Raw genomic sequence first — 23,997 nt, 5'->3', positions numbered from 1 at the left:
AATTTATGCATCGAAATTTTCCCCAAACTTGATACATAAAATAACACCAAGATCATATCTAAGTAATAATAAAGTTTAAAATAATCCAAAGACTTTAATGGCTTTGTTTTAAAAATACATTGAACAAACTCTTCGGTCTTTGGTGATAATTTATAGCATACAAGCTAGCCGCCCTGGCTTCGTATGGATGACCATAAATAATAGACAATGGCGCTGTAAAAATATTTACCATTCGTTCCACTCCACCAACCTTGGAAATTAAGGTGTCATCTCCCTTGTGCCTATAGTTACACAAGCTCACTCACCTTTCAAACCGGAGCATAACAATACTGAGTACTATGTGGTTTGGTTTGGTAAGAATATCTCTTGACAGGCACCCATATGGGCTTGCACAAAGCCCTACTAACAAGTTAATTTGTTATATTGTTGGCCCATATGCTCGTCCGCCAAGCTATTCCATAAAAAACTCAAACATTCCAATGAATTTACCTCTTTATAATTATAAGGACATCATAGATCCTGTGCTTCTTATGATAATGATTAACATATATTATATTTTTTATGGCTTCAGTATGTACAGTCGGGGTAAGAAAAGGTTCATCACTTTAAGATCTATTTCCGCGTGCTCAGTATATAGCGATAATCTGCTTTACAGATCGAGAATGGTATATCGCGTCGCAATGATTTGATGTTTAGATTCAAAAGGTACTAAGAGCTTAAGACTTTGATAAAGGGATAAATTTGAAAACTGACGAAGACGAACAAATGAACCTTACTCGTCCAGGAATTGAAGTCAGAATCATCTCTGATTCTCGACATATAGTCACTAGCCCATCACGGTACTATAATAATAAAATACAAAACTATGGACGTTAATACGAAATATTTTTACAAATAATCATAAATTTGAACTTGGCAGTTATTTTATAATAAAATGTTATATAAACTCAATAAATAAACACAAACGATCAATAGGATGGTTTGGAATGATAAAAACACGTTCATAGTCCTAAATTAATTTATTTATTGGACGACACATGCGTGAAACCTTTGATGAGTTATGATCGAGAAATAAAAAATCTCGGCCAATTCGGTAACTATTTTTATTATTATAACCTCATTAGCTAACGGAATCCTAGAAAGTTTGCATACCGTTGTAAAGATAATTTAGTGGAAATCAAATCTGTTCCATTTGATAATTGATTTAATATAAAATAAATGAAATAATCATTTAATGGTCCAAAAAATTAACCCTCAAAATATAGGTACTTTATTCGAGTAAGCTTTTACAAGCACTTTTGAATCGTCTTTTAACAAACTGTATTACCTGAAACTACGAAGGTTTCGGAATGCAAATTCTACCGAGAAAATATATATATTGTCGTTGACTAAGTTACTCTGTATTTAATCAGCTATCTGCCAGTGAAAGTCGCGTCAAAATCGGTCTAACCGTTCCAGAGATAAGCTGGAACAAATAGACAGACAAAATTTGATTAAAAGTTATTTTATTACGTGCACCGTGAACATAGATATACATTTAATAAAAATCGGTTATTTTAATATTACAAACAGACACTCCCATTTCATTATATTATGTATAGATATACTAAACGATAGTCTATTTGCTAGCCTGACAACTTTATCGAGATAATACAGGTATGCGCACATGCAGAACCGCTCTATAACCTCACAAAATTAACTGCCATCTCATAATACCATGAGACGGAGCCGAGACCAGTGGTTAGAACGCGTGCATCTTAACCGATGATTTCGGGTTCAAACCCAGGCAAGCACCACTGTATATATGTGCTTAATTTATGTTTAGAATTCATTTTGTGCTCGGCGGAAACCTATGTATATGTGTCTGATTTCATCTAAATTCTGCCACATGTGCATTCCACCAACCCGCAATGGAACATCGTGGTGAAATATGTTCCAAACCCTCTCCTTAATAGAAGAGGAGGCCTTAGTCCAGCAGTGGGGATTTATGGGCTGATACTTTACATCTACTTCTTACTTTAATATCATGAGATAATAAATAACATCGATTTCCAAAGGGCTGTCCTGTTTCCAAGAATTTATCGTCAGAAAAACCCCGAAAATCCGTTATTTATATGTTGTGGCATTTGCGTCATTGAATAAAAATATCATGTTTATTTTTACGTATTTGAATTAATTAGAATATATTAATAAATTAAGGATTTATTTATTAATGAATCACCCTACTAAATAACAATAATAATAGCCAAATGTTAACACTTTAATCTTAACCGATGATTACTGGTTTAAATCCACGTAGCGCTGAATTTAATGTGCATCATCTTTGCATAGTATAAAACAAAGTCGCTTTGTTAGTGAGCCAGTGTAACTACAGGCACAAGGGACATAACATCTTAGTTCCCAAGGTTGGTGGCACATTGACGATGTAAGGAATAGTTAATATTTTTTACAGCGTCATTGTCTATGGGCGATGGTGACCACATACCATCAGGTGGCCCATATGCTCGTCCGCCAACCTATACCATAAAAAAAACCGCTGTCTGTCCCTATGTATGCTTAGATATTTAAAACTACTAATAAATACGCCAGTAGAATGTATAGTGTTTATTTATTGTTGGTTTTATTTTTATAAACTATTATTGCCCTGAAGTTAACAAATCGAATTTTATAATATTTTTTAAATGTCGTTCCATGCGCGACTCTCTTTTGTTTTTTTTTAATAATCCGTTTGCGCGGGAAAAGTATTTTGTATTATTTTATACAGCCATACCAATGACGTTCTAAAATCGATTATACTTTTACGAAAACGGATGCACTAAGAAAATTGTTGAATGAGTTTGTTAAATATATAATTATAATATAAATGTTATAGCGTAAAGAAGTATTTCAACGCAACGGATTTTGATGCGGTTTTTTTTAATAGATAGAGTGATTCGAGAGGAAGCTTTTTGTATATAATACATGGACAATATAGTAAAGAAACACTGATAATTTTGGTTTCTTAAGTGATGTCGGAAGACGTAGCTGTTTGTATTGTCTACAAATGTGAACGTTGTAAGACATGTAGTATATTTAGTATCAGTCTTGCACTCGTGCGATGCCGGGGTGGATCTCTAGTAATTATATAAAACTGGTTACATGGAACTTATGAAGTTTAAATGAAAAATCTGCATTATAAACACCAACAATCGCTATTAGACGATGGCGGTATAAACTCTTCAACTCTTTGAGAGAAACGTCAAATGTCAAGAGACTTTATAACTGTTTTCAACCAACTAACGAATTATTTAAATTAATAAGTTATTTAAATATGATAGAATTATATAACAGCTAAAAATCACGTTTTAAAATTAATAGTCTGCCTGGCGTTGTGATATCAATGTCAATCAAATTAATCACAATGTCATAACACGTGGCTGCTCTAGGCATTCTGGTTTGTCGACTTTACAGCAGCTATTCTGTAAGAACTCGCTTCGAATCTCACTCGTCAAATGTTCTACGGTGACTATTTGGATTCGGATATTATAGCCAAGTCAGCATCGCAGAACACTTTCTATCATTATTTTTATTTGTTTTTTACCTTTTATTTTTTAACGCAGTACCACATTATCTATTTATACTTATAATCCGAATTTTTTCATCGCTTTTTTTTATTTCAGTATTTAATCATAAGAGAAAGAGTTTTTTTTTCTATTTGGATAAGGATAGTCAAATGTTGTACGGTGATTATTTTGATAGTATTCTACAATATCGGCGAGTTTAACGACCTGGTTAAAAAGTCTGTGCATTGGTTTTTATGGGTTCACAACTCCGAGGTCCCGGGTTCGATTCCCGGCCGAGTCAATGTAGAAAAAGTTCATTAATTTTTTATATTGTCTTGGGTCTGGATATTAGTAGTACCGTTGTTACTTCTGATTTTCCACAACTCAAGTGCTTGAGCTACTTACATTGGGGTCAGAGTAATGTATGTGATGTTGTCCAATATTTATTTATTATTTATTTAAAAATATATATATGCATCGCACAATACTTTCTGACATTTTACGATTGATTTCTTGGGTTAGGTTTAAGTATTTTAAGAATAGTTATATTGTAACGTATATATGTATGTACTGCGAGGTTTATTAATTTGTGGATTCCATACCTCTATAGGAAAAAACATATGTCTACTACTGTCCGTCAGGTACGTGTTGAGGTATAAAGTTGAAATTAATACCTGATACTGAGATCTGCGACCTTTTGGAGTTGTAAAAAGAAAAAGCTATACGTCTACGCAATCAAAGGATATAGCGCTTAATGTTGTCTTTTTCATTCGCAAAGGCATTCAAAACTTAAAGGATTCCGCTGAACTTGAATCAGGAAATTTGACAAGGCGCAATACCTTATAACACAAGTATAAGAAAAAATCGTAAATTTATTGTTACAACAGCATCTGACAGTCTGGTAAGGAACCCTTAATGCAAGTGTCAATCACACTTGCCCGGGTTTTATCGTATTCATACCGTTGAAACATATAAACCGTTTCATTCAAGAAGGCACGCCCCTCCACGTCAAATTATACTATTAGTGTGTACTAATGTATCATGCTTACAAGTTGTCTTAGTCTGAGTGGCAATACACTTACAAGTTGCCTCAGTGTGAGTGACGCTCGTACTTACAAGTTGCCTTAGTGTGTGTGACGCTCGTACTTACAAGTTACCTTAGTGTGTGTGACGCTCGTACTTACAAGTTGCCTAGTGTGTGTGACGCTCGTACTTACAAGTTGCCTTAGTGTGTGACGCACTTACATAGGTACAAGTTGCCTTAGTGTGTGTGACGCTCGTACTTACAAGTTGCCTTAGTGTGTGACGCACTTACATAGGTACAAGTTGCCTTAGTGTGTGTGACGCTCATACTTACAAGTTACCTTAGTGTGTTTGACGCTCGTACTTACAAGTTGCCTTAGTGTGTGTAAGACCGCTAGTAGTATAGACAGCAAAACAAATACAAATCCTATTATGTATGTTAAGTTTATGTTTTTAATTAACGATACTATGTTTCGCGAGCATTCGTGATAGATTATTAATATAATTAAGTATTATTAATTTGTAATATAACAATATTTTATAATGTCAAAGCGGTTTTACGATTAATTTATCGTCTTCCTCATTCAGGCTCAATGATGTATTGGCTAGGTGTTGTAGCCACTGCTTCTGAGTCCAGGGCTCAAATCCTCTAACAATTAAATAAAAAGTGTCAATTTTTTTTTGAAGAGCAATAACAATGCTCCAAAAATAATATGGAATTGCTAGAATATAATATATCCTATTTACTCATTCTTAAACTCAAACTCAAATTCCTTTATTCGATATGAAAGCATTAAACTTACTTATTGATGGTCAAATTATTCATTACCATCGGATCGGAAGAAGAAAAGAAACATCCTGACCTGAGAAGAACTGGCTTAAGCTTGTGTTACGTTGTTTTGTGCTGCGGCCCATAAACTATGCACACACATGGATAAGTGTGAAGACAAAACAAACCTCACTAATATAATAAAGCTGTAAAATTTATTTGTTTGTATGTATGAAGTAATCTCTGGAACTAATGGCCCAATTAAAAAAAAATGATTTGGCATAACATTATTTCTGAGTGCTTTTGGGTATAAATGATACTGATATCATAGCATTTTCTTCAGAAATAAATTGCACTCGTGCGATTTCGAAGACAGTTGCTGTTACTCCATAAATTTTGTTGATTAGTAACTAATTTTACTACGCGTCTTCGCTCACATTTTAGAGATTAGTTGTTACATGTTAAGCAAAATAAGTAACCTATATCCTTCCTTGGACTTTAAGATTGCTTCAGACCAAATCTCATCAAATTCGCTTCATTGGTTTGGTCGTAAAAGAACGTCTGACAGACACAGTTACTTTCACATTTATAATATTACTATAAATTACGAAGTCTATAGTTACAATAAAAGTAAAAAAGTAAAGTAACAGCCTGTAAGTTTCCCACTGCTGAGCTAAGGCCTCCTCTTCCATTAAGGAGAAAGTTTTGAACATATTTCACCACGCTGTTCCAATGCGGATTGGTGGAATGCGCATGGGGCAGAATTTCTATGAAATTTGTCACATGGAGGTTTCCTCACGATGTTTTCCTTCACCGCCGAGCACGAGATTAATTATAAACACAAATTAAGCACATGAATATTAAGCGGTGCTTACCTGTTTGAACTCGCAATCATCGGTTAAGATGCACGCGATCTAACCACTGGGCCATCTCAGCTCTATCATATCATATTAGTATAGATTATAAAATCTGTAGTTACAAAAATACTATATAAAGTAACTTATTAGTTAGCCAGGGAATTTTATTCCGGATTTGAAACAGAAGGCTTTATTTAAATCGTAAGGCTGTGTGTGCTTTGTGACATAATAGAACTCGACCCTGATCTGAGGATATTCGTGTTATTATATAAAAATCGATTATTATTTATGAATTTATATTAATATTCATAACTATGACCTTAAAAACTACATACATTTATATGAAATAAATTTTGTATATTATTAATTGGACTATATTATATTTTAATCGATTATGTAACTTAAAAGATTTTAAATAACAATAATAAAATAAATATTGGACAAAATCACATACATTACTCTGATCCCAATGTAAGTAGCTAATGCACTTGTGTTATGGAAAATTAGACGTAACGACGGTACCACAAACACCCAGACCCAAGACAATATAGAAAACTAATGAACTTTTTCTACATCGACCACGAAGGTCGTCTTTTTTTTATCTCGTAGCTATCTACTTGAATGGTATATATTTTAGGTAGACAATTAATGTATACACTTAAGCCCGTATGGACTTGACGCTGTTGGAAGAATGTAAACAACGCATAATAACATATAAGATTTATTAACATTAAGTCCCTCGCACATCACACATCGTCAGCCCGTTTTTGTCCACTGCTGGACATAGTCCTCTCCAAGTGCACGCCACTGTGGTCTTTATCCGGCTACTCGCATCCAGCTCCTGCCTGCCGCCTTGCGTATATCGTCACTCCACTGTGTAGTAATAATTACTACTAATTACTGTATAAATTTTAACCGCGTGGAATTGTGGCAAGAAGCAGCCTTTCTACGTTTAAACGCAATTCCGGTCCTCTGGGTAAATAAGAACCAGCCCTCCTGTCACCAGTGGAGGCAATAGACTACTACTGTCTTAAATGAAATAAATGTCGTTCAAATTAGGCAATTTTACTCAATTCAAATTAAAACTCAATTTTAATCTATAAAATTGAGTTAAATTAAGAAATGAAACCGTAAAATTTATTGCCAATGTGGAAACATAATTATTGTTCATTAAATATTATTAATACATGTTTTCTTTAATATACATATATTATAATTGCTTGGAATTTTGTTAACCTCATAAAATATCAGCGGTCATTTTACTAACAAAAGTAAATGAAACTTACCGCTGATTTATTATTATTTTATTTTTTATACGTTCTATTTGGAAAGGGCAAAAACGCAAGTGTTCAGAGCAGTCTCTTAGACGAAGATATAACTTATTATATTCATTGATTTTTGTTTATCCTATTGCTGTACAGCACTACGTATTGTGTTTCTGTTAGGAGGTTAAGTGAGCCAGTGTAACGAAACACAAATGATTATCTCAGTACAAACTCGGTGGCGCATTGGTGATGTGAGGAATGATTACTTTCTGACAGGACCAATTATTATGGCCAGTGGCAACTCCTACTACCAATTTATTCAAAAATCAAAAATCAAAATCAAAATAAACTTTATTCAAGTAGGCTTTTATAAGCACTTTTGAATCGTCATTTTACAATTAAGTGAAGCTACCACCGGTTCGGAAAGTAGATTCTACCGAGAAGAACCGGCAAGAAACTCAGTAGTTACTCTTTTTTAACATTTAAAAAATACAATGTCATGTTAATTAAATACAATTATTTCAATTAATGTATCCTGCTTGGAAGTCAACAGGTATTAACTCCACGCTTTTTTGTCATCTACAAAATCTTGTATCGAATAGTATGCTTTTTCTACCAATGTATTTTTAACAAACGATTTGAATTTACTAAACGGCAAAGTTAAAAATTTCTGCGGAATTTTATTATAGAAACGGATACCTTGCCCCAAGAAGGATCCATTGACTTTGCGGAGTCGGAAACTTGGCGTTATAAGTTTATCCTTACTTCTAGTGCATATACAATGATTATCACTGATTTTATCAAAGTGATCAATGTTACTGTGAATATACATGATATTGTTGTAAATATATTGCGACGCAACAGTAAGTATTCCTACTCTGTTAAAAACATCCCGAAGAGAGTCTCTAGCTCCAAGATTATAAATAAACCGAATTGCTCTCTTTTGTAAAATAAAGACAGATTCAATATCTGCAGCGTTACCCCAAAGTAATATGCCATATGACATAATACTGTGAAAATAACCGAAATAAACTAAACGAGCGGTATCAATATCAGTTAGTTGTCTAACTTTTCTAACCGCGTATGTTGCGGAGCTGAGTCTTCCTGTTAGGGATGATAAATGAGAAGTCCACTGAAGTCTGGAATCCAATTCTATTCCTAAAAACACAGTAGTATCAGCTACTTCAAGACGGTCACCATTTAAAGATATATTATAATTTTGCTTGCAAACATTAGGTAGGGTAAAAACTACACATTTTGTTTTTTGAGCATTCAAAACTAAATTATTTACTGTAAACCAATTGTGTATCTGTGATAATGCACCGTTCACATCGTCATAGTCATTTTTTTTCCTGTCAACCTTAAAAATCAGCGAAGTATCGTCAGCAAACAACACTATATCACAAATACCCTTAACATAGAAAGGAAGATCATTTATATATACTAGGAATAGAAAGGGACCCAAAATTGAACCTTGTGGAACTCCCATTTTTAACGTAGATCCAGAAGACTTTATTCCATTAATGAAAACTTGCTGGATTCTTTGACTTAAATATGAAGCGATGAGATCAAGAGCTTTACCTTTAACACCGTAATATTTGAGCTTATAAAGAAGCGTTTCGTGTTCTACACAATCGAATGCTTTAGATAAATCACAGAATACTCCAATAGCGTTCTGTGATTTCTCCCAAGCATCGTAAATATGTTTGAGAAGCGCAATTCCCGCATCAGTTGTCGAGCGACCTCTTCTAAAACCGAATTGCTCACAATGAAAAATAGCATTTGTACCGAAATGGACGAGAAGTTGATTTAAAATAATTTTTTCGAAAATTTTACTTAAGGATGGGAGTATTGAAATAGGCCTGTAATTACCGGGATCGCTTCTGTTTCCAGTTTTAAAAAGTGGTAAAACTTTACTACATTTTAACAAGTTAGGAAATGAACCCGTGTCCAAACTCTTGTTAAAAATTGCTGCTATATACGGAGCAATATCGTATATGATGTTATTAAAAAATTTTACCGAAATGCCCCATATGTCGTTAGTTTTTTTAATATTTATAGTTTTAAATACTTTTATGACATCTATTGCAGAAACCGTTTCAAATGAAAAATCAATAACGCATTTAGAAACACTATTATTTAATAACCTAGCTGCATTTGATGTAGATGATTTTAAATGAAGTGTTATTTTATGGGGTACTTTATCAAAAAATGATTCAAATAAATTAGCAACCTCTAATTCAGAACTCGTGTATCTACTACCTGTGTTCAATTCTATTGGTATCATTTCCTTTTTGGGTTTTCCACTAACACTACTAATAACATCCCATGTGGCTTTAATTCTATTATCAGAATTCAGGATTTTTTTCTTTAAATATAAGGACTTAGCAGAAATGCATACTGTTTTAAAAATTTTGGAATATTTAATGACGTATTCTAAAAAGGCTACTCTTCGATTCCACCGCCTCATATCATATAAGTCGTATAATTTATTTCTACTTTTATAAATACCAACAGTAGCCCAGTCTTAATCCGACTAACTTAAATAATTAACTTCTTTATACTTTCTACACAATAAAAAAAAATAACAGGCTCACAATTTAAAAAAAAATATATTTAAAAAAAGAATCATTTGGATTCAAAGAAAGTTAAATTAACACGTATTAACATAACTAACATAAATAATTAATCAGACACAGATAATACACGTGAAAGTTAAAAAAATATATATAACCATGTTTTATCCAAACAAATTACTTTGTAAAGATAAATTAACTCGATTTGTATATTGGAAAATACTTCTCAATATTTTTCTTTTTTTTTATAAGCAAAGGATACCGATATACTGCCTGTCTGTATTTAATATTTTAAAATACTTAAATGTTACTTTTTTTATAAAAGTATTAATTAATTAAATACATCATTACGCGATAAATTTAAAGAATTCGGTATATTAACGGCTGCTTCACAATATATATATGATAATATAATGTTTATACAAAAGAATATAAAAAAGTATTCTTTCAAAGCTGATATACATACTATTAATACCATAAACTTGTACCTCTAGTTTCCTTTTTCATACGATAAAGAAAACGTTTTTGGCCAATGGTATACGCATATATAATAAGATACCGGAAATATAATCTATTTTTCTAAATTAAAAAGATTATTAAGACTAAATTAATAAATAAATCGTATTATTCATTAAAAGAGTACTTTTAAAAAAACCCCTGGAGTTAGGCTCAGCAGGGCCGTATTTAGGGGAGGGCAACCGGGGCAACTGCCCTGGGGCCTCCACATGAGAGGGGGCTACAGTTTTCAGCAAGTTAACAAATACTGAGATATAGTCACATTATAATAATGTTACTATTTAATATTTTAAAAGTTACCGATACAAATACAAAACAAATCATAGCTTACTGATTGAATTAAAAAAAAACGATTAGGGTGTTCACGCTTCTGTTTGTCTAGGGCCCTCACTGCTTTGTGGCCCCGGGGCCTCAAGACCTTTAAATCCGACTCTGAGGCTCGGGTTCCATGATATCACTGTAAATTTGTTTATATGAAAAAGAGCAAGTATGCGAGTTTCTTGCCGTTTCTTCTCGCTGGAAGCTGCTTTACGAAACTGTGGTAGTATTTAATTATTGACGATGCAAAAACGCTTCATTGTAAATTTTACTTGAATAAATCGATTTGATTTGATTTATACCGTCGTGAAATTTTCTACGTGTATTTTGAAGGTAAAACGTTGTAGAGCATAACTCATCCATTATAAATATTGATTCTTTCATTGTATGATTCTTGACCAAATTTTAATTTAAATCCATCGCTTAAGATTCACGATACACTGAGCATTGATCTAATCTACAGCTTTTTTTAACCCCCGACGCAAAAAGAGGGGTGTTATAAGTTTGACGTGTCTGACTGTCTGTCTGTCTGTGGCATCATAGCTCCCGAACGAATAAACCGATTTCAATTTAGTTTTTTTTTTGTATTATAGGTGTTTTACGGGCGAGTGTTCTGAGACATGTTTGATGAAAATCGGTTTAGCCGTTTAAACGGTCCCCCAATGCGAAGTTTTTTTTAATATTAATACATACTTATACATATAGGTACTTTAGGGTTAATTTTCTTTTATTATTTTTTACTTTTTAAAGGTAGTTTATGTTTTTATGGCTGTATAATCTTATATTAAATAATATATGCTTTCTTTAACAAAAAATCTTTTACAAATTATTTCAATTTATAAAACGGCAAAGTTAAAAATGACTGTGGAATTTATTATAGAAACGCATAGGTACCTTGACAAAGAAGGATATATTGAGTATGGAGAGTCGGAAAATTGGCGTTATTAGCTTATATGTAAACTACTGAGCTGAGCACACATTTATATATATATAATGTACTACATCCACAGGCTCGCAGATGTCCGTGCCTTTTTTTACATTTTATATTAAACATTTTGGCGTTATATATTTTATACTAAACATCAGCAGATCTTCGCTGGAAATCATTCTTGTCGTCTTCTTGGGAGACGTGGCCCACACTGTCATTTTTTTTTTAAATAATATATACATTAATATATACACAAATACACGCTTGGCCCTTGGAGTAGTGGTGCAAAAAGCTTCATCAAAAGTATAGCACCTCGCCTCATTGCCTCCACTGGTGACAGGAGGGCTGGTTCGATTTTAGTCCAGAGGATCGGAATTGCGACTCAACGGGGAAATGCTGCTAGCATTCTTGCCACCATTCCACGCGGTCAAGATTTATACAGTAACTAGTTTTAGTTCATATTTGTATATATATATTTAAGCATTTAATGTTGTTAATTATTTTATATATACATAATCTATAATATATAATAAAAATATGTAGCACACATTTATAAATATAATCTTGTTAACAGGGAAGATATGGAGAAGGTGAACATCAAATTCCACGACAACGACACCGTGACTTACCAGCATAATAAGATATTAAAGTTCGTTCCGGAACTGTCCGTCGACAAGACCCAGAAACTGGTCGTGCCGAACATACCTCTTCTGGTACGTATATTTAAAAAAAAAACGAAAAATAGTGATTAGAACGCGTGCATCTTAACCGATGATTGCGGGTTCAAACCCAGGCAAGCACCGCTGTTTCATGTGCTTAATTTGTCTTTATAATTCATCTCGTGCTCAGCGGTGAAGGAAAACATCGTGAGGAAACCTGCATGTGACAAATTTCATTGAGATTCTGCCACATGTGTATTCCACCAACCTGCATTGGAACAGCGTGGTGGAATATGTTCCAAACCTTCTCCTCAAACGGAGAGGAGGCCTTTAGCCCAGCAGTGGGAATTTATAGGCTGCTGTTGTGTGTTGTTGTGTAAGGGGCATAACATCTTAGTTCCAATGTCATACAGCATCCTAAGGCATCATCATCATTATATTGTATAAAACAAAGTCGCTTACTGCTGTCTGTTCCTATGTATGTTCAGATCTTTAAATGTACGTAACGGATTTTTTTAATAGATAGAGTGATTCGAGACAAAGGTTTTTGTTTAGATTACATGGATGGACAATATATTTAAAAAACACTGATTATTTTAGAAGTTTCAAATGTGATGTAAATAAACAAATTCTCTAGTTTATTTAGTATCCGGGGCGGGTCGCTAATCCTTAATAAAAGTAATAAAATTTGTGCGAACGTTTGTATACTAAAAGGCGAAGACCTTTAGACCTCCAGACAAAGGTTGTCTGAGAGAAATCGGTAAACAAGCGATTATTATTTGAATATAATTTTGTAACTTGTATCTGCGTGGTTTTATTCCTTTGATTGCATTAGTTTAATTATGTTTTTTTAACATGAGATAAATTTATTTCATACTAGTCGTTGCCCCCGACTTAGGTTGTGTTTTAGGGGTTTGCTTTCACGTGTAAGGCAACAAAATGGCCTTTGTCCTTCTTTGGAGTTCAAATTTCAATATATATAAATACCAATATATGGTTTATGTGAAACGTTCCCTAATATATTTTCCTTTTCAGACAGTTACCTCATTCTCGCCAAACCTCGCGGGCTGGCTGTTCAACTTACTCGTTTCCGGCTTAGCAATTACATACAGAGAACGAGCTAAACCGTTTGTACACGTTACAGCTGAAGAACTAGTTTTTGGGTCAGTATATATTAATTAATAATAATATTTAATTGGTAACATAACATGCGCGAAATTTATGACAATTATCCATACCAATGTTGACCATTTACCCCCTCGAGGAGTGAATTGAAAAATGGAGCTTATTTCCTTCCCCGATGCTCATACAAAAATTTCATCAAAATCGTTTCAGCATTCAGTAGCGGACAGAGTCACTATCAAATCAAATCAAAATAAACTTTATTCGAGTAGGCTTTTACAAGCACTTTTGAAGCGTCATTTTACAATTAAGTGAAGCTACCACCGGTTCCGAATGTAGATTCTATGGAGAAGAACCCGGCAAGAAACTCAGTAGTTACACTTTTTTAACATTTAAAAAATACAAAGTCATGTTAATTAAATACAATTATTTAAATTAATATGTAATATTAGTATGGATACACATTTTTCATATAAGAAGAAATATTTACTTGGATTCGCTAAGACTGCCATAAAGTAATCAAGATTTGTTTATATCTTAAGAAAGTTTAAACGCCTGTCAAGCCAAGATTGTGATGCTGTCAAGATATCAATCAATTATTGATAATATGCTAGATGGTCCGGTGGTTAGAACAGACAAATTTGTGATTATGATTCATCTCGTGCTCGGCGGTGCAGGAAAACAGCGTGAGACTTGCATGTGTCAAATTTCATAGAAATTCTGCCACATGTGTATTCCACCATCCGCATTGGAACAGCGTTGTGGATATGTTCCAAACCTTCTCCTCAAAGGGAGAGGAGGCCTTATCCCAGCAGTGGGAAATTTACAGGCCGTTTTTGTTGATAATAGAAAAGATTTAAAAAACCAAACCGTGATTAAATAGCAACATTATTCCTACATAGTATAAAACAAAGTCATTTTTTTATTTCTAGTTACAACGATCCCCTAGTCACTTTGGCGCATTATTTCTACCCCAAAGGAAAGCGCCCCAACAGTCAAATGGGACTTTTACTTGCCGTAAGTACAATATACTTATCATCATCATTTAAGCCATTTATTTTGCTACACACATACATGACATAGATTATACAGAAGAAAATAATTAAATTTAAATAATACAGTGTAGGTAGCAAGGGGTTTATCTCAGTATAAGCTGTGCTAATGCACAGCACTGATTTTCAGATGGCCCCTCACTATTGGGTCAACATAAACAAAATTACAAAACATCATTATATAGTGTATAAGTCGAACTTTTAACAAAAAGAAACAAAAAATCAGACGATTTGATAACCTCCTCCTTTTTGAAGTCGGTTGAAAACAAAGTCGCTTACCGCTGTCTCTCCCTATTTATGCTTAGATCTTGCAAAAGACAACGTATTTTGATGCGTTTTTTAATAGATAGAGTGATTCCAGACGAAGGTTTTTGTAACACATGGACAATATAGTTAAGAAACAAGAAAAATTCTTTAGTATATTTAGTATCAGCATCGAACCCGCGCCAACTTTTTTATTAAAGTGATAACTTATGGGGGGTAAACCGTTTCGTAACGTAAGGCGTTACGGTGCCAGTCTGTCTGGATAACCTTTCTATTATACATACGATAGCGGTAGGCAGGCAATAATGATACTAATAATGAAAGTATAAAAAATCTAAGTAATATACATATTCCAGAATTGCAAACAATTGTGTTAATTAAATAATGGGCTCAAATGCAGTAACAACGCCTTTCATTGCTCAGTATTATTGAGTACACAGGCACAAGGGACATAACATCTTAGTCCAAAGTTGGTGACGCATTGACGATATAAGGGATGGTTAATATTTCTTAGCAATTGTCTATGGGCGGTGGTGACCACTTACCATCATTCTTACTAACTTAACTTAAATAATACAATGGATGTTCTTTCGATTCAAGAGAAACGGAACACTGGATGAGGTATCAACGATTTACACGGGGCAGGATATGGAGAAGTTTGGATATTTGGACAAACTCAACGGCTTGGACCATCTACCGTACTGGCCTGAAAGCCCTTGCAATAACATAAGGTAAGTTTGCAATAAGAACATCTTCTGTCTCTTTCTAACACAGATACACTACTGGGCCTCTTCTCGATTTGAAGAGAAGATTTGCAGTTGTCTCTTTTTAACACAGATTCAACAACAACAACAGCCTGTAAATTTCCAAATATTGGGCTTCTTCTTCCTTTGAGGAGAAGGTTTGCAAAATATTCCAGCACGCTGTTCCAATGCGGTTTGGTGGATATACGTGTAGCAAAATCTCAATGCCAGTTCCACACGATGTTTTCCTTCTTGCCGAGCACGAGATGAATTATAAAAACAAATTAAGCACATGAATATTCATGGGTGCTCGCCTGGGTTTGAACTCGCAATCATCGGTTAAGATGCACGTGTTCTAAGTACTGAACCATCTCGGCAGATATATAATATTATATATTAAAGTTGTCTACCGCACTGAAGAAATAAAATTCGCTTACATCACATCACATCGAATTTAAGTTTCTCAAACGTTACGGGGTCTAATAAGCCCCGTGCTGATGTTACGATAGTTTTCATACGAGGTCTTAAATGCCTCGTTTCGCAGGATTGAAAAATGATACCGCAGCCAACGTGTTAATGTTATATGAATAAAGAATATTTTGATTTTGAAACATTTCTTATAAACATCAACAAAAGGGCTTGCTTACCAGGGCCCCATATTATCGCGTGCCCTTAAGCCGGGCCCTAAGACGATTGTATATAACATGCATAATTATATAAATGAGTTATCCCTCATCTCAGTAACGACAAACTTTAGTTAAATTATAATAATATCACGTTTTAACAATAAACATGTCATAAAAGATTTTTATCATTATTTATACGAGTAATCCTTTTAATTTGTTTGTTACGTTTAAAAATAAAAATAAATTCATGAAAAAACTAGCACTTTTGTGACATGAGTTTCTTGCCAATTTCTCGGTATAATCTACATTTCGGTTGTAATATTTGAATTTAATTTGACCTTGAAAACATTTAAAAGTGCTCGGAAGAGCCTCCTTGTATAAATCATATTTTGATTTATTATGACTAAAAGAAAAGACGGAATACATAGATAAATATAAATATAGATATCGATAGAACAGATAACACAACAACATGTGCAGTATATTTCCCTCTGCTGGGCTAAATCATTCTCTCCCTTTGAGGAATAGGTTAGGAGCATATTCCACTATGGTCCAATGCAGGTTGGTGTATTCACATGTGGCAGTATTTCGTTGAAATTAGACACATGCAGGCTTCCTCACGATGTTTTCCTTCACCGCTGAGCACGAGATGAATTATAAATTCAAATTAATTATATGAAAATGCAGTGGTACATACGTGTTCTAACCACTGGGTCATGTCAGCTCTGAGTCTGTGTCGAAAAAATTAATTAGTTATGTAATTAATTAGCTATATATATATATATAAGAATATAAACTGTGAAGTCAAATTACAATAATACAACTCAACAAAAAAACATTCATCCCTTTTGTGGAGTAGGCTAAGGGAAAATATTCCACCACGCTCCAGTAACGGTTGAATACACACGTGGCAGATTATCATCAGATACAATACAAGGTTTATCTACAGAGCTAATTACGAATTAAGCATAACTTACTTAACTTGGTGGTAGGGCTTTGTGCAAGCCCGTCTGGGTGGGTACCACCCACTCATCAGTTATTCTACCGCCAAATAACAGTATTCAGTATTGTTGTGTTGCGGTCTGGATTGTGAGTGAGCCAGTGTAACTACAGGCACAAGGGACATAACATCTTAGTTCCCAAGTTTGGTGGCGCATTGACGATGTAAGGAATAGTTAATATTTCTTACAGCGTCATTGTCTATGGGTGATGGTGACCACTTACCATCAGGTGGCTCGTATGCATCATCTCAGTGGTGCTTCCCCGAGTTTTAACTCAAAAGCCACAAAAGGTAATCGCAAACAAACTTGTGCGCTGTAATGTAGTTGACCGATAAGTAATATTATATAACAGTGTTTGAATAAAAGTTATAAACGCTAAATACCAAGTGACCAGTCACTGCATCCTTTCTGGGGCAAGGTGCTCGGGTGTATAATTATAATTATAATTAAAACCTGCAGTATTATCATTAAGAATTATTTACGTAAAGAACTTAAATACATATAAAATTCAAAATGACTTCTGTACATGTCACGACCGTGAATGGAGACAAAAATTATTCTTACATACACATACTGGTCTTCTGAAACAGAAAGGGACCCAAGTCCTTTTAATATCGGTAGTCGAGATAGGGTCAGGTTAAGTGAGCCAGTGTAACGCAATGGACGTAGCTCTTAGCTCCCTATAGTAATATATCTTAAAGCGTTAATTCTATGGAATTAATACTCGTTGACTTCCAGGCAGGATAAATTACAACAACAACAACAACAGCCTGTAAATTCCCACTGCTGGGCTAAAGGCCTCCTCTCCCTTTGAGGAGAAGGTTTGGAACATATTCCACCACGCTGTTCCAATGCGGGTTGGTGGAATACACATGTGGCAGAATTTCTATGAAATTTGTCACATGCAGGTTTCCTCACGATGTTTTCCTTAACCGTTAAGCACGAGATGAATTATAAGACAAATTAAGAACATGAATCAGCGGTGCTTGCCTGGGTTTGAACCCGCAATCATCGGTTAAGATGCACGCGTTCTAACAACTGGGCCATCTCGACTCAATGATAAATTACATACATATAGAATTGTAATTAACTAACATGAATGTATTTTTAAATGTTGAGAACTAACAACTGAGTTTCTTGCCGGTTCTTCTCTGTAGAATCTACTTTCCGAACCGGTGGTAGCTTCACTTAATATAGTTGTTAAATAATGATTCAAAAGTCCTTGTAAGTGTTTGAATAAAGTATATTTTGGTTTTGATTTTTTTTATGAGCGGTGAATACTTACCATCAAGTGGCCGGTATTCCTTTGCCTACTATATTGTATTTATAATCTGTTTTACAAACAATACTAAAATAATACCAGACCTTTGTTTATTTCCACTGGCTAACTCAACTCCAACTGAAAAATAATTAACAAGATATCAGATTTGACCATATATATTACATAAGTAATTACAATACTCTGATGAGGTATTACTATAATTTATCGGTTTCTGGTTGGTGTTCTTATTTTAAATTCGTTGCATTTTTTTTTCATGAAACGGAAACAGATAAAATATCTTCTAAATGTCGGATCATAAACTTACCTCTATGAAAAATATACTTAAAGAGTTCATTGAAACTTTATTAATAGTTGGAACAGCTAATTTTAATTCCGCCCGCCATATATAAAACATATATATACATATAATAAAATTGGAATGTCTGTTTGTAATATTAAACCGCTTTTTGCTAAATGCATATGTATGTACACGGTTCATATACAAAAATAACATTTTTACAATTTTGTCTGTTTGTTTGTCCTTCTACTTAAAGGGAGAGGACGCCTTAGCCCAGCAGTGGGAAATTTACAGGCTGTTGTTGTTGTTGTTGTATGTTTGTTCCCTCTAATATCTGGAATGGCTGGACCGATTTTGACGGAACTTTCACTGGTTATCTGATGTAATATGGAGTAAATCAGGCTAGAACAATAACTTATTTTATTAAATTCAAACGCGTCCGTCGCGGGCACATCTAGTATAGAACTATAAATTAATTGCATTAAATTATTACATACAAAACTTAAATATTTTAAACGTCACAAAAAAAACCTCATGTACATTTAATATACATAATATTAATTAAAATATTATTTAAACGTATGAATATTCATTGCAATGCGCAAGATCAAACGCGGTTACCGTAGCTGTATGCTGATAAAGATGATACTGCAGCAACATATGATTCTACTTAATCTTCTACTAAACCAATGTAATCGTAACTTTGGCATAACTGTTTATATTTTGATCATACTTCAACAAAGCCGTAACTAAATTGTTTTACTGAGATAACTGATTCGAATACGCATTGATTAAATTTCTATTCGATTGCGCTAATCTTTCGATTTGTAATCCCAATACTAGTATTGGTATCCAGGCCATTTTTATTCTCGCTGGAAAAACGCGTTCCCCCACTTGTTGGAAGTGGGAGGGTACTCCCCGGTGCCCTGGACGCCAAGTGCGCCCAGATACGCTGGGCTTACCTACTAAAAAACCTGCGGTACCCTCTCCGTCGTTCGGCGGGTATCACGGGATCTCTTCCGCATGCTACCGTAACGCCTTGGTCCCCGGGACCGGCTTAACATGTTATTATTATACCATTGAAGTCACAGGATAAAAAAAAATTGAATTTATCAAACGAGTACTCAACCTTTCAACTAAACAAGAGTTTATCGTCATGAAGTTTTTCTATTAATTGAATACATAATCAAAATCGATTAATACATTCAGAAACTACATTGCCACAAATATACACGTTGAAACTAATAAGGCCCTTTTTTGCATAGAGATTTGCTAGTCATTACATAGTATAAGACAAAGTCGCTTACCGCTGTCGGTCCCTATGTATGCTTAGATCTTTGGAAATACGCAACGGATTTTGATGCTGTTTTTTTTTTTAATAGAGTGATTCGAGAGGAAGGTTTTTGCATATAATATATGACAATATATGTATATGCGAAGCCAGGGCTGTTCGCTAGTCTATTTTACAGCGACAAGAAATAACATCGGAAATGTCAAATTTATTTTGAACTTGTTTTCCCAATGCAAATATTACTATAAAATGTATATTTAAATTGAATTCTCGATGTGTTTTGAAGTGTCTAATTTAATTAATTTTAGACATGTCCAAATAGTATAGCAAAAAAACTGCATATATTAATAATATATAATTACATATTATAAAACAGAGTCGCTTACTGCTGTCTGTCCCTATGTATATAAATAAATATAAATATGAGACAACATCACATACATTACTTCTGATCCCAATGTAAGCAGCTTAAGCACTTGTGTTATGGAAAATCTGAAGTAACGACGATACCACAAACACCCAGACCCAAGACAACATAGAAAACTAATGAATTTTCTACATTGATTCGGCCGGGAATCGAACCCGGGACCTCGGAGCGGCGTACCCATGAAAACCGGTGTACACACCACTCGACCACGGAGGTCGTCTATGCTCAGATCTTTCAAATTAAGCACTGGATTTTGATGCGTTTTTTTCAATTAATAGAGTCATTCGAGAGGAAGGTTTTTGTATATAATACATGGACAATATAGTAAAGAAACACTGATAATTTTAGTTTCTAATGTGATGTCGTAAATAAACAAATTCTGTAGTATATTTAGTACCAGTGTTGCACCCGTGCGAAGCCTAAGACTCTAGAGTAATGTAACCTTATACAATGTTTTAAAATTGTAATTTTCTATGTAGGGCGTGACGATAATGGTTTAAAGCTACATTATTTTAGTCTTATTATCCTTCCCGTATAAATTGCGCCCAGGCGAAGCTAGATTTTTGTATGTCTATCCTTTAATATAAAATTTAAAACTATATGACTAGCTGAGCATACTATAATTCTTACTATTTGCTATTCCTACTCATATTCAATACTAGCGGCCGGACGCGGCTTCGCTTGCATATTAGTATATAAAAGATAAAATATAAACGATAGAGATATAGTAATGCGGACTTTTTTTGTAGAAATAATTAAGACAAACCAGATAGCCATACATTGTTTTTAATTTAAAGCAAATGTTTAGGCAGCGCACGAAAATAATTCTGTTTTATGAGGTATTTTTTCCGACTTGCTAGACGAAAGTTGTGATAGCTCGGTTAATATACATGTTATAGAAACAATTTATAGCCTATAGCACTCAGGAATAATGTAGCTTTCTGCAAGTTAAGAATTTAGAATTGGAATGTAGACATACAAATTTACGTACTTACAAATTTTACCTCTTTATAATAATTGTATAGACATGTAAATAATAAATTTGACAAAAAAAAATCGATAAATTTCCTTCGCCGATTCATCTTAGGGAGTGTTTCCTTTTCCGAACCGATGGCAGTGTTTAATTTAACCACCAATATGTGGAATGCTTCCATATTTAATAAAGGAATCAGAGTTTTGAGTTTACTGAGTTAATGTTTATAGGTTGGTAATTAATTAATATTCAAGATTAGATACTAGTAATGGTATCTAATCTTGCAAGAATATTAATTAATTAGTGTAAATCAATAGTTGAGTTTGTGATAGGTCATTAGACGTTAAGTATAGTGCTAGTTAATAACAGCACTGTACCTTATATCTAATGATTTAAACCTACTTATATCGAATGAAATATCTTAACACGTTCAGTGCAGCGAGGTCTAATACGCCTCGTATGTATCAATTCAATTCTTGGTTTAATGGCTTTTAGTTGTGTCAACAGGGCACAGATTATTTCGCCAATGTCACGTAGGATGGAGAAGACACGAAGGAGATTGATCGGTACGGTTGAGGAAACAAACTCAATTAAATTTTGAAGACTAGCATGGTACTAGTAATTTCCTTGTTAATCCTTAACCTAGAACAACACAAACATAAAGGGTTACTCGTATGTGTCTCCCTTGCGTGCGGCTAAGAACAACATATGTAGATTTATGTCAATGTCAAATGTCAAAAAAATATATTTATTTACATCTGCACATGACAGCACATGTCGAGCACATTATGGCACAATTTTAATAAATTCGATAAAGCAAAGTAGCGGTGCTAACAGGACTTGAAAAATAGTAATCATAAAAATGATATTTTTTGAGTAATTTGTTTAGCACGTACTGAGCACATTTCAGCACACCCCTTGTTTTTTAATAGAAATTCACAAATTCCGCTGTCATCGTAATGGACACCATAGATTTCCCTATCGTGCGGAGGCAGTATCGTCTATTTGACATAATGTAGGAAAGTGATAAATATATTTGTATGATGTCTTTTGAAAATAGAATCCTATGTTGTACATACCTTAATACGGGGTCTCTTTAACCATGTACCACACTGAAGAAACACGTCACGTCGAGTTTTAGTTTCTTAAACGTTACGGGGTCTAATAGACCCCGTATTGGTACTACGATATTTTTCGTACGAGGTCTTAAACGCCCCGTGCCGCAGGAATGGAAAAATCCGTGGTCGAGCAGTGTACTGGTTTTCATGGGTACGCCCCTCCGAGGCCCTTGGTTCGATTCCTGGCTGAGTCGATGTAGCAAATGTTCATTAGTTTTCTATGTTGTCTTGGATCTAGGTGTTTGTGGTGCCGTCGTTACTTCAGATTTTCCATAACACAAGTGCTTCAGCTACTTACATTGGGATCAGATTAATGTATGTGTTGTCCAATGATTCATATTTTTTTATGCCGTAAGCAACGTGTTAAAAAATATTTCGTTCAAATCCTATTGTTCATAATAATAACTTATTAAATTTTCAATTGTGATTCATTTAAACAATTACATACGAAAAACATTTTTAATAATATACAATGTGCGCCCATTTTGACCTCTCGTATTTTATTACGCGTATAAAATATAATAAATTATTTAGAATCACGTACTTGCATGTTTTAAAATTCATTCTAGATAGAATAACATCTCAGGTTTTTCCAATTAAGATTATTTACTTATCCAATTATATATTTACTTTAAAACGGTTTTATATTGTTATTTTATTATGATAGGCCAATTGACTGACAGATTCACGTGGATTAATATCCGGGAGAGTCGAGATGGCCCAATGGTTAGAACGCGTGCATCTTAACCAATGATTGCGGGTTCAAGCCCAGGCAAGCACCGCTGTTTCGTGTGTTTCCTCACGATGTTTTCCTCCACCGCCGAGCACGAGATGAATTATAAACACAAATTAAGCACATACATATACTGGTGTTTGCCTGGCTTTGAACCCGAAATCATCGGTTAAAATTCACGCGTTCTAACCACTGAGCCATCTCGGCTTCTCGGCAAAGTAATTAGATATATGACTAATTAGTTTAAAAATAGTAATTATCTATTTGTCTACGGGAAACCCTTAAAATATTTGATTACGTTATCTATGAGTAACATCTCTTTCTGATTGCTAAATAGTAATTAATACTTTAACAGAGTAATTAATAATAGACAAGACTAATGGTGTAATTACTTACAAGCATTGTAAATGTAAAATTATTTAATATTTATTATATTAAACAAATAATAAATAAACACTTCGAATGACTTTAACAATGAGACAATAACTCAAATTGACTCACTCACTGACTAACACGATTACTTGGAAAGTACAGCCTATTACAGGAGAAGCACAGATAAAAAAATGATTTATCAATACCATGGCCCAGTGGTTAGAACGCGTGCATCTTAACCGATTATTATTATAATTCATCTC

General features: G+C 34.0%; 1 protein-coding gene across 1 annotated transcript in view; it reads left to right on the top strand.

The window, feature by feature from the left end:
- The window catches only part of LOC124542042 (scavenger receptor class B member 1), a 135,665-nt gene that overhangs the window by 105,135 nt on the left and 6,533 nt on the right, over positions 1–23,997 (top strand). Inside the window, exons 5-8 of the mRNA XM_047119998.1 lie at positions 12,369–12,507; positions 13,489–13,616; positions 14,508–14,592; positions 15,492–15,622. Coding sequence (XP_046975954.1) covers positions 12,369–12,507; positions 13,489–13,616; positions 14,508–14,592; positions 15,492–15,622 — 483 coding nt within the window. The remainder of the gene's footprint in view (positions 1–12,368; positions 12,508–13,488; positions 13,617–14,507; positions 14,593–15,491; positions 15,623–23,997) is intronic.

Source organism: Vanessa cardui, chromosome 29, assembly GCF_905220365.1.
Source record: "Vanessa cardui chromosome 29, ilVanCard2.1, whole genome shotgun sequence".
In the NCBI taxonomy this organism is placed as follows: domain Eukaryota; kingdom Metazoa; phylum Arthropoda; class Insecta; order Lepidoptera; family Nymphalidae; genus Vanessa; species Vanessa cardui.
The sequence above is the reverse complement of the archived record's forward strand: the minus strand, read 5'-3'. Positions and strand labels throughout refer to the sequence as shown.